The sequence below is a fragment of the Thamnophis sirtalis genome, unplaced genomic scaffold, assembly GCF_051295495.1.
Source record: "Thamnophis sirtalis isolate CommonGarterSnake01/CBP01778 unplaced genomic scaffold, rThaSir2_p1.2 scaffold_11, whole genome shotgun sequence".
NCBI classification, from domain to species: domain Eukaryota; kingdom Metazoa; phylum Chordata; class Lepidosauria; order Squamata; family Natricidae; genus Thamnophis; species Thamnophis sirtalis.
The window spans coordinates 35,390,576-35,403,637 of NW_028261391.1; the positions used below are offsets into that span (position 1 = coordinate 35,390,576).

Below are 13,062 nucleotides of genomic sequence, written 5' to 3' on the forward strand. Positions count from 1 at the left end.
TTCATTTAATTGATGCAGCAATTTTTAAAAATAGGGTTAGATCTGCAGCTGCTAAAAATTATAGTCAATCAAAGCTAGCATAACCTCCTCCTTCCCCTCCCCGTAAGTTAAAATTAGATTCCTTTGAGCTACACTTTTGGAAAATGATTAGTTGCAAATTTAGAATCTCCTATATAGATTCTGAAGCCCTAGGAAATTTAAATGCTTTAAAAAAACAAATTTATGAGCATGAACTATTATTGTTTTCATTCTGTCCAATTAAAATTGCCCCTATCTCTATAGAACCCTTTCTATATGAGGTTGTCCATTTTCATTTAAGGATTAATTCTGCTGTCATAAAAAAGTTAAGTAAGAGTATCTTTGAAGGGTTCAAAGCATTTGAATACATAATCACAATAATTCTTCTAACAGTATCATTGACAGAAGATGGGTTGACTAAATCTCTCTAACAAGAGAGATTAAACTTCTATCTATTTTGATCATGTTTCTGGATCAATGCAATTTCTGATACACATTTATTCATGTTTATATCTCCCTATTAAGTCAAATATGAGGAGTATTCATATGAATCATCACACAATTTCTCTTGAGATTAGCAGTGTTACTCAAAGAACAGAAAAAGAGTAGGAAATAATGTGGAAAAGAAATAAAAGAGAAAATGAAAGGAAATCTAACTAAATCTAGTTAACACCAAATACCATTCAAAATTCCTTCTCCATACTTGTCTATCCTTGAAAACTATCTTTTCTTCCACTATGTCCATACATTCAGTTTTTCATAAACTTAAAAAAGTGATTAAAAAATTAATCACTTTTTTTCTTTTTTGAGGATTTCATCGACTTTATCAAATTATTATATTTTAAGTCTTTCTTTCTTTCAGCCTGTTCATTTTTCATGTGTGTGTGTGTGTGTGTGTTGAATTCAATTTGCAATTACTTAGTCACCTCAATAAACCTTGTACATTCTCATCCCACACTTTCATATTTAAACCATATTCATTCTAAACAACTCCTGGCTGTTAATAATTTTTATTTGTTACTACAGAAACTTTATCCCATTCCACTGTACTGAAGTTTTATCTTTGTTCTTCTGCACCCAACTCTTATTTCAAAATAGAAGACTGTGGGATTTCATCTTATTCTGATAAAAAGTAATGACAAATACATAGCCTGTTGTGAGGAATGAATTTTGTCTAAAGAACAGAAAATGAAAACAAAAGTTGCTATAATGAATCAACCTGAAAGATCTGAAGTAGTCAGGAAGGAACTTAAATGTCATGTCATACATTCACAACTTATATTTGTTGTGTGCATTGATCCTAAACAGTTACCCTACTGAAAGTAAAGCAGAAGTAAGGCAATGTTGACCTCTGCCATGAACCTTATTATGTCAGGCTACCACCTCTGAATTTCTTTGCCTCTTCCACAATAGAGAGATCAGTAGAGGGTCATACTTTTATATCTACCAAGATTAGGCTTACATAAAATGTATTGCAAAAGATTTTCTGGTACAAAACTCCTACATTGGAAGGCAATACCGCAGAGAACCTGTTGTCATAAGATTAAAACCATGTGAGATACAACACCAAAGAACTTTAAGAACAATTTTGAAAATGGTGCATTAGCAATAGCACTTACTTATATAAGCACTCTCTGAGTGGTTTAGAATGTCAGCATATTGCCCCCAACATCTGGGTCCTCATTTTACTGACCTCTGAAGGATGGTAGCTGAGTCAACCTTGAACCCCTGTCGGGATCGAACGCTACATTGTGAGTCTGCACCATTGCATTCTAACCACTGTGTCACCAGGGCAATGAATACATAATAGAATGTCAATAAAGAGATCTAAGCAACAAATGAAAAATGATTGAGATAAAGAATTATACTATACATATTTTTAGAAAAATCACTTGAAGTCAAAGAAAATTTATGTGATAGTATGACTCAAAAGTTCCAAAATGAAGCATCCCTCACAAAGCCAAAGGAGATGAATCTCAAGAAGCAAACATGATTTAATTTTCTGAATGTGCAAATGAATGTTTAGTAACAACATTGCAGAAATATCAAGCATTCCCACCAAACTCAAAAGTTTCTAGTACAATTTCTCCAAACCTCAGTGGTATTCAGAGATACTGGGACTACAATTTTCAGTTGTACAAAATTCTGTATCCCAAACATCTGGAAGATTGCAGATTAGGGGAAGAAGCCCTAGTAACAATTGTTGAAGATTACATTCACACCCTATCTGGAAACAACTTAACTCAGGTTCTTTATATGTTATACACTTCACGTGTCAGGGCTGCTTGAAGTTCAGCAGGAGGAAAGACCCCAAACTCAGTGACAATACCACCAGTTATCAGTTCATGAGGTGTGACATCAAAGGCTGGATTCCAAACACCAATGCCTAGGAAGAAAGAAAATATATGTGCTGTTCCAATAGTTTATATAACAGATGTAATTATTTCATGTAATTATTTAATTATGTTATGGCTTAGTTTTAAAAACATGGGAAACAATCATCTGTAAAAAGAGAAGATGCAAAAAGGATTATCTAGATGCTTCAAGACTAAAAAAAGTTATACAGACAATGGTAGGCAACTTGATGTCCTTCAAGAAACATTGGATTAAATTTCCATAATCAATTGTCATTCTTCAAAAAGTAGATAATAGCTTACTAGACTGTCATGTATCCAAGGAGATTCAAGTCAGAATACATTTTCTTGATCAATGAAAACTTACTCAAAGTATATACATCATCTAGATTCCTGTAAGCTGATACAACTACTATTACATCACTGATTACAAATAGTACTGAAAATATTAGTATTCTATCATGTTTCCTTTCTTTACATGCAACATTTGTTTACATATAACCTTCCAATGTTTTGCTACCTGGTGCAGCAATTCGGACAGCATTGATGTCTGTCAGTTCCTGGCTTGGCCGCTCCTCAATAACGATCTGCCCTCCATGTTTTAATTGCAGGTCACAGGAAGTGCTGGGGGCTGCCACATAGAAGGGAATCCCATGGTATCTTGCAGCAATTGCCAGCTGATAAGTACCAACTTTATTGGCAGTGTCTCCATTAGCAACAACCCTGTCTGCTCCCACAATGACAGCTGAATTACAAAAAGGACAATGGCAATTAAACGCCTAATGCTAAAACCTGTTTATCTCAAATTATTCAATACCAGACTATTCAAAATGCAGAATAAAAAGAAAAGTAGATGAGAAAAAGGAGACCTTGCTGTGGGATTTTGTTCATGTTGTTCTTATTTGTTTGTTTTTAACAAAAGTTCCCTAGTGAAAATTGCATGCCTGCTCTGCATTTTCCAGAATCGGGTAGATGTTCCCATATGTCTTTAAAATTTTATCAGGGTGCAAGAGAGGGAACAATTCATTATTTTTCTTGTTCTTTGCACCATTCTTGTTCTTCGTGCCATCTCCTAGAGTTTATTGGGACTATAGAAATTTTGGTTAAGCTGGGTTGAAATAAGCCTTATTGATTAAATTCCTATTGGTTGGGTTCACACAATACATTTGCTAAAACTTAAGTCAGATGATGGCTTGGAACATTGCATGTACTAGGCTATTCAGTAATAAAATATAAGGATCAGCATATAGAAAACAGAACTATGCCTTTTACAGGAGCAAGCCATATATTTTTATATTCATAATAGCAAGCAGCCCTGACAGAATTTCAAATATGGTTTTTTTCTGTCCTTTTATCTGAAATCCATTTAAGTGAAGATTAGAGATTCAAACTGAGACTCCTCCATTACAAACATTGCTTTCAACTCTGACTTACATTAGTTCTTCCTTCCAACAAGATTTTCCTTTCCATGTATTTGATTAGTGCTGCCAATTCTACCAAGGAATTCTGAAGGCTGGAACTAAGCTTTTAGTGGTTTTTTAATTTGTTTATTATCCAATTAAATAGAATACCCAATACCAAGACATCAGTATTGCTAAGTGATCTAAACAGTACCTTCTTTAACAACTTGATATCTTGGACTCTTGGCCAGCCATTGAATCACATATGTGCTCATGTCCTAGCATGGGATCTAGAAAGTACAGCAGTAATGCAGAAAAAGAAGAAATCAAGACATCTACCTGATATCTTTTTTTCTTTCATTGCCAAGGAAGCCATGCTATCAGCAATGAGTGTTGAAGGCACCTGCTCATATACTAATTCATAAGCAGTCAGCCGGGCCCCCTGATTGTATGGTCGTGTTTCAGTGCAATAAACATGCTCCAGACGACCCATGGCATGTAATGAGCGAATGATACCTATGAAGCAAAATTACAAACAAGTCAAAATAACAGGACCATATAAAAGGCTGTAAGCAGTCAACATACGAAGCAATTTGGAATCTTCCTTCAGATATTGAGAGCTGAAATCCTAACAAACTTGGAACATTGAGGAAGGCTGCTATAAGAGGTGACATCTCTTACAACCAGTTCTTGCACTTACAACCACTACAGCATCCCCATGGTCACGTGATCAAAATTCAGATGCTTGGCAACCGGTATGTATTTACAAGGGTTGCAGCATCCTAGGGTCATGTAGTCACTATTTGAAACCTTCCCAGCCAGCAAAGTCAAAGGGGAAATATAGATTCATTTAGTAACACATGACTCATTTAACAACTGCAGTGTGTTTTTTTAACAACCATAACAAAAAAAAGGTCATAAACTTGGCCCGACTCACTTAAGCGTCTTGCTTGTTTGTTTATTTGTGTCAGAAACATCACAATTAAAATAAGGCACACTAAATGACACTAAGTGACAAAATTGCATGTCATTTTATGTCATACTGTATGACATCAAATAACATAAAAGCATGAAAGGAGCTTCCCCAAAGAATGTGTGCTATTAACACATTTGGGTGTCTCCTGGATAACTGTTTATAGTTGGCTGATCCTTTCAAACCGGAAGCATCCAAGGCATAGCAATTTCCAACCATCTTGCTTAGCAATGGAAATTCTGGTCCCAACTATGATTGTAAATCAAGGACTACCTGTATTACCATAATCTCTTACACTTTTGTCACAAAGGACAGAAACGGTAATGTTTCTTGAATGCAGAGAGATGCCACTTACCAAGTGCAGTGCCATAACCAGCAGTGGCCAATGAGCCGGTATTGCAGTGAGTCAGGACTCTCACTTTGTCCTGCCCCACCCGTTGCAAGAGATGGTAAGCTCCATGTTCCCCAATGCTTTTGTTGTCTTCCAGGTCTTTGCCCAGCAATGCTTCTGCCCAGTTGATCACGCTACAATAAGAGGTTACACAAACTTGCATGTTTCTTGCTTACAGTTTGGGGGAAGAAAGAAGATAGGGTCTTGAACCCTCACCTTTCTCGTAAACTCTCTGGAGTAGTCCCTTCATGTTTTGCCTCCTGCTGGACAAGGTGTCTCAACTCCTGAGCTGCCCGGGCCATGTTGACAGCAGTAGGTCTGGCACTTATTAAGTAGCTTAGTGAGTCCAACACAAAAATCTCCAGATTACCCAAATTCAGCTCTTCATTTCTTTTATTATGCAATTCCACTGCCAAACTCAGACAACCTATAATAGCAATGGCTGGAGCACCTCGCACCTAAGAAGAGATATTTATTTTCAGTTTAAGATAACACACAGAGAAAGCAAGGAACACAAATATAATCAGGTGGAAAAGATTGTACATTGGGGGGGGGGGGGACAGCAAGCATACTTAGAATGTTAACACCTAATGGCTATTCTCATAAAACGGCTGTCCAAGGAAAGCTTTGACTACTCATCAAATCACTACCACAAAGTTGTATTTACTAGAAGACCAATGGGTAAACTTGCTCCTTTATATCTTTTCAATCCTTCAGCATGATCTTTTTAGGCTTCCAGTTTACGTTCGATATTTTTTCCACATAAATAAGAATACTTCTTATAAGGTCTCGCCTTCAATCTCCACTGCTTAACCATTTTTCAATGAGGCCAATGGACTCTATGTGAGATCTAGAGGCATGATTGTAAATTTTAAAATGCTGCTGTGTTGGTTTTTCATTTGATATTTTTTAATTAATAGAATCTACAACAAAATAAAAATAAGGGAGGATGGGAAGCCTCATAGGAAACAAGTTAGTTGATTATAATCACAATGTTACCCATCAATCAGTATATGGTTACCAAGATGTAAATTACACTCTAACACATTCTATGTTGATTGCAATAGAAAATAACTTTCTATTGAAAGGATTGCTTTTAAAGATAGAAACATCAGCTGGTACAGAAAACAGCTTCCTTAGTATTTATGAGGGAAGGGCATATGGTCACCTACTGTATATAAGCCCAACCATTTTTCTTTACCCATCCAAGTAAGAACTAATGAATACATATTTTCAAATGTCCCATAGAATGTTCTGTGGATTAATGATAATTTCATTAATTATCTTTCTATACCCATTTTCCTGGGAATACACAATACTGAATCTAGTGGGAATTAATTCTGCACAGCATGTATTATGTAGTTTATATTTATTATTTATTTATAACATTTATACGGCCACCCATTTCACAAGAAGTGACTCTGGTAATGTACAACAGAAAAGGAATAAACATGTCAAACAACCATACTAAAAATAATTCAACATATCATATCAAGTATGGTACACAGGGTTAAAATCCTGAAATGTTCATGAAATAATGGAAAATATTATTCGGAATAATCTGATCCAAATTTTAAAATGACAACGTCAAATGTCTGGAAAAATGACATGATGGAAATTAAGTCCTACTAAGAACACTTGGAAGGACTGGATATATTTAGCTTGAAAGAGAAATGGAAGGAGAGATGAGATCACAATTTCACAGGCTGTTAACATAGGAGGGAAAACAGAATGATTTTCTATTATACTTGAAGACCAAACATGAACCAATAGGTGGAAATATGAAAGTAGTCAAATATTAGGATAAAATTATGATAGACTTTGTTCACACAATTAATTGAATAGTTACTTAACTTGATTTTTGTAATTTGCATGTCCCATAAATTAATCAGATTACTTAGGTTTGTAGAAAATAATAGGCTAAAGAGGATTGTACAATACACTGAACATCCATCTTTTTCTTATGAGGAATTTGCTTGATCCAGGTAATTTAATAGGGAGAGGATTTCCAGATAGTCATCCTGGAAGAAATCAGGAGGCCCAAGACTTTCTCGGTAGTAGAAAAAGAGCATTCCAACTTTCCAAGAATAATAAGAGTGGGATAGAAATAAATAAATAAATTTTATTGAAGCAACAGGTTTATTTATATATTTTGCTGGTTTTATAAATGTATTTACAGTACTGTATTGCTCAGTTAGTGGCAATTAGTGCACTGTTGGAAGACTTGAAGAACAGGTTAAGGTTAGATCATGATGAAGGACACCTATCTATGTGGTCACTAAGTAGTCAAAAAAAAACCTTGAAGGCACATAATTATAATCAGTAAATATATTTTACTATTTTATTTATTATTATATTTTGTGTTGTAAGATGCCTAGAATCAGAAGAGTAGCTGGCATTTTATCAATAAATAAAATACTGCTAAATCTAGCCAAATGCAACTCCAATATTTCAATGATTTGAGAGTGGAATAGCCTAACTTGAGATGAAGCAGGTTCTTCCTGGAAATATTTAGTGAGATAAACTAAACAGAAACATGATTCCCAATATCCCGCCTAATAATTTAATTCTACAAAGCCATACTTCATCTAAGTATATATTAAATAAGAATCTGTAGCCCTTTTTAAAAAACTATTTTTCTTGGAAATATTTGTGACATTTAACAAAATATCTTTCCACTGATCAAATATGAGTGACTTCTCAAAGACCGACTTATTATGAAATATTACCTATTACACTAAAACAGAGAAATATAAGTCCTCAGTTAACAATAATTGGGACTGGAATTTCCAATGGTTAGTGATGTCATTGTAAAAAAAATGACAGCATTGCTTAACAATGGCAATCCTGGCAATCCCCATTGCTGTCATTAAGCAAATATTATTGGTCATTAAGCAAGACCCAAGGAGCCTCAATGAGGTCGGCAAGCAGGTAAGATGTAGCATACAGCAGGGCTGGGATTGGTTGCTGCCAGGCAGGGGAGGAGATAAGCGACTTACAACAGTCAATTGCATCCTTCTTTACCAGCTTTCCCACTGACTTTCATTGTGGGTAGCCAGCAGAGAATGGTGATCACTTGAGCACAGGACACTGCAACAAGTGCAGGCCAGTTGCCAAGTGTCAAATTATGATCAGATGATCATACTTTAGGTGCCCAAACTTCAAGAACTGGTCATAAGTTTTCTTTTTCAACACCTTGCTAACAATTGCTACATAAAAGCTAGGTGAGCAAGAACTCCCTGTAAATTGAATTTAAGTGCAGTTAGTCACTTAAATTAATTGGTTTTCCACTGCCCCCTGGTGGCCAATGTAATTGAAACCATTACACAGGATATATATAGTGTAAAAATAGAAAAATTCCCTTTCCCCCAAAGATGATACCGAAGTCAGGTAAATCTTTGTAAAAAAAAAAAAAGGCATAACATAACATCCATGTATCTTTCTAATCTGAGAGTTTGAGAAATGGAAAGAAGGCTATATTGATACCATTCTAATATTAAACTTGCAAAGATATAGGATAATGGAGATAGATAGATAGATAGATAGATAGATAGATAGATAGATAGATAGATAGATAGATAGATAGATAGATAGATAGATAGATAGATAGATAGAGCTTTGTAATGGTACCTGTGAAAGAGATACTGGAATAGTAATCAATACATTAAATAGTAATCAATCAACTCAAAACAATCAGCAGCACTGGCTGTTGCAAAAAATGCAAATGCAATTTTAAGGCTGAATCAGGAGAAATATAATTTTTAAATTTCCAAAAATTCAAATTGCTTTTACATCGCTCAAATCCCATTCCAAGAATTATATCCGCTCAACATAACAAACAAACAAACAAACAAACAAACAAACCAAAAAAGAATACTGGATCAACTGTCAAGAACTACCTGTATACCGATCTCTTACCCAATGTCTGAATTTGCATAAAACATGAACCACAATCCAATTCAAAGCCTTATTTTATCCTAGTGTGGTATGTGGATTTTATGCAAGGCTACCAATTTGGGTTTGCACAACTCTAAACAATCACTAGATAGCACAAGCACTTAGATTTATACACCTCTTCATAGTGCTTTACTGCACTCTAAGTGATTTACACAGAATCAGCATATTGCCCCAACAATCTGGGTCCACATAAATGGCATCATAAAGTCAGTTTTGCCACCACTACTAGCATTTGGAATTTTTGTAGTCTAAATTTGGTAACCTGGATGTGGGTTAATATGGACTAAGATAATAATAAGGATACACGTGCAAACAGATTTACAGTTATTGCATGTCATATTAAACCCAAATATGCTTTGTTCACTTTAGATTAGCATGCTTTGTGAAGACTGCCCTTGTGGATGAAAATGCGGATTTTGTCTCACCATAGAAGCCAATTGGGATTGATTCAACACAGTGAAAGATTACTGATATGATTTCTGATATGAACACAACCATGACTCTTTGTCTGTTGCCTGAAATCCTTATATTCCAACACTTTTACTCTTAGCTTTGCGGAACTTTTAACTCCGCAAAAGCTTCGTCTATAAATCAATACTCAGAACCCGAGTACTCTCCAGAGACTTTGTACCACCAACGTCTTTCCGTACTACGTGGCGGGGACTCAGATTACGGTGCTTTTTAGAGATACACGTGCAACATTTTTAGCTGAACTCGGTAATTGCTAACTTGTCCCATCCCCTCCTGGCAGCACCTTCATAGACCGAATGGCTTCCCAGCCCTGGCGAACGCTGCTTATTTCCTCATAGACAGTCTGATGAGGCAGCAGAAGCTGGTTGAGAATCTGCAGGAATCCCCTGCGGTACCGAAGCGCTTCCAAACTCATGGCGATCGCCAAATCTGAGACTGCAGCAGTCTGAAATTCCCTGGTGATCTACGATGTGTTTGAATCGCTCCTTTGCCGCCGTCTCTGCTGGGTCCTAGGAAACGTCGGTTCAAAATATCTTTTGTCTCAGGCTGATTTCATAGCAGGTCGGTCTACAGAACTCCGGATGATCAAAGCTTTTCTTAACATTTGTATCTGGATTTTGATAGTCTAGACCTGGCTGGCACTCTAACTAAATCAGGATTAGGGGGGCGGGGGATAAATAGATACTTTCCAGAACATTGTGCTAAAATAAAATTTTGGATTCCCCCACCCCAGTTGTCTTAATTACCAAATGTTGATGCAGCTGTTTTGGCAGTAATTTGGACAAAAACAAATTAACTAGTAGAACGGCTTGTCTTCAGAAGTTGTGGGTGCTTCATCACTGGAGGTTTTCCACAAACCATCATTTGTCCTTTGGCACATTAAAATGTACTTGCATTGCTTGAGTTGTGTTTCACCATTTCTCAGGTGAAAAGCCCAAATCCTGATTGGCAGATATATTTAAAGTGAATGTTGAAAGTAGCAAGATAAATATATACTCAATGATGATAACTAATTGTGCAATTCTTTATTTCATTTAGAACATGCATTTTAAAAACTCTGTTGGATTCAGTGGGTTTACTTATAATCAAGCATGCAGAGATTAGGCCTTGATAATCTTTCATGGTAGAACAATATTAAATATCTAAACTGGTCTTGGCTGCTTGGTTCATGAGTTCAGCAGCTGGGCAATGGAATAATTAGCAGATGGATAATGGAATAGATAGTTCACCACACCAAAATCTTAAGCTGAAATTTAGGCCAGAGTTTTAAAATTACCATCTGCTCAATAAGAGTTAATGAAGTAGATTAATATATTTTCAACAAAGTATCCTTCTATTTGTAATCCATCCTATCATCTCTATCTGGTTGAAAATCATGATACATAGATCATTAACCAAATTGTTCTGTAAAATGAGGACATCCATATCAGATAATTAAAACCTGTGCAAATAAAGTTGGTTTGAAATGACAGTGTTGTGTTGGAAGATGATTTATGATGGGCCAAGGGCAAAAATGAAGTGTACTAAGTTCTCACTGGTTCATAGCTCTCATTTGTTTTTCCTTCAAGCAAAGCCCCTCATTACAAATTTCACTATTTCATCTTAAACTGATACAAAATAGTATTCTGCCTTTTTCTCATTATTGCTGCTACAATTAACTTCATATTTTATTACCCATTCCAACTGCACTGCACACCAGCAAACCAGATAATGAAATGGAAAACATGCAGAAATGTTTTAATCTGAACATAGTTACTTTGTATCAGCTACTATCAAGGCACAACTATTTTTTTAGACATTGACATGAAATATCCTCTTCATCTCACTATATTTATACTTTCAACGTCCAAAACCAAATATTGCATTGTATTATTTGTTACAATTATATTCAGTGTTTCCTCCAAGAGCTAAAAGCAACCTACATGGGGAATCTCTCTCCATTTATTTCTCCAGCACTGAATTTGTGAAGTAGGTTGAATTGAAAAAACACGATTTTCCAATTCTTGAACCTTTGTAGTAGTTATCCAACAGTTTAATCACTAGTGTTAAATCATTATAGAATTAATACCCTGAAGACATATGATTTTTCTATTTTTCCTATGTATTTATGTTCTTGCTGTACACTTATAGACCAGATAGTAAAAAAAAATAACAATGATCAAATAGAGCAGTTAACAACAGATGGAAAGAATAGAGAAAAATTCAAATGTGTATTAAAAAAATCCAGACTAGACTTTGTAAGTGTCAAAAGGCATTCTTATTAGCACCCTTTAATTGAATGAGACAGAATATTGTCTCAAAGGTGCTTTTTCAAGATTCTTGGATGAGAAGTGAAATTTCTTCAAAGAAAAACTAGAAAGTCCAGTTGCCACTTGAAAAAGCACCTTTGGGACAACTAGGACCTGGATTGCTGCAAATCTCATAGACAGTACAGAATATTGACTTTCTTAGAGATTGCAATAAGAAAGCTGCAGAATGAACTCTCAATTTGAAAAGCATGAAAAGTTTGAAAAATTTGAAAAGTTCCCTCCATATATCTGCTGTTGTGTAAGACAGTTAGCTCTAAGCATTAGGTCTTGGCACACAGGACAGCTAAGGAACTTGTTATTCTGAACATATGCAAATATGCTCTTGAAAACAGTTGAATCTCCACCATCACCTTCAGAGTATCAAATCTTCCTGAGATGAGCTGCAGTCTGTGTGGGTCAGAGGATGTTGTAAAGATACTTGAAGTGTAGACAAAAGCAAAATAGTAATGACTTAAAGGTGTGGATCTATTATTTTGTACATTTAAATCAAATACACTCTTTTTTCCACAATAGCTGAAGTTGAGTTAAAAGTTGGCAGTCAGAATCAAGATACTTAATTCTTTAATATCTATTTATTAGTTAGAATCAACTAGGGCCATGGGTGTCAATATCAACAAAGCAGTGACAATGGGAACCTAAACAAAAAACAATCCTATAGGATGACAAGCACAATCTTCAAGTAATTCTAGACTGGATGGCCATTTCATTTCAACTTTTAAACTTAGGTTATTACATTTGTATTTATTTTATATAACCAATCATTTGCTTATATTTAATTCTTCCAATTAAGGCCCGTTTGAGAAAGAAAAATAAATATCCATATAGGAAAATGCAACTCTTTCATTTTACATTGAACATATTTTTGAAATCCCATAATTGTTCCCATCAGGAAAAACATGCATATTTTTCTAGCCTGGCTTTAAAAGACGGTTCAGTACATCAGGATTTATTTTATACAGGCACAGTATGAGTTTTTTACCCCATAAACACGCATGGTATTATATTATTGCATATTTAATAGTTTCTTCGTCTAAAGGGCTCACAGAGGGACAAAAACGAGTTCCATTTAATAGAGAACGTCAAAACAGACTAGTGGAATAAGCTCCTCTTCACTTTTTTCTTATCTCTATCTTTTTTAAATGGCCAAGTCCCTGCTCAGAAGGAGCGCCGGAAGAATATTTGCCCGACA

The 13,062-nt window shown here is 35.4% G+C and overlaps 1 protein-coding gene across 1 annotated transcript; it reads right to left on the reverse strand.

Moving 5' to 3' along the window:
- Nucleotides 1–1,994: 1,994 nt before the first annotated feature.
- MRI1 (methylthioribose-1-phosphate isomerase 1) lies at nucleotides 1,995–10,035 on the reverse strand. Its single transcript, XM_014053350.2, has 6 exons — nucleotides 9,848–10,035; nucleotides 5,353–5,594; nucleotides 5,101–5,270; nucleotides 4,112–4,288; nucleotides 2,893–3,117; nucleotides 1,995–2,404 (listed from the first exon to the last, which is right to left on the reverse strand). Exons 1-6 carry the CDS (start codon nucleotides 9,977–9,979, stop codon nucleotides 2,271–2,273), a joined length of 1,080 nt encoding a protein of 359 aa, XP_013908825.2. The 5' UTR covers nucleotides 9,980–10,035; the 3' UTR covers nucleotides 1,995–2,270.
- Nucleotides 10,036–13,062: the final 3,027 nt, after the last annotated feature.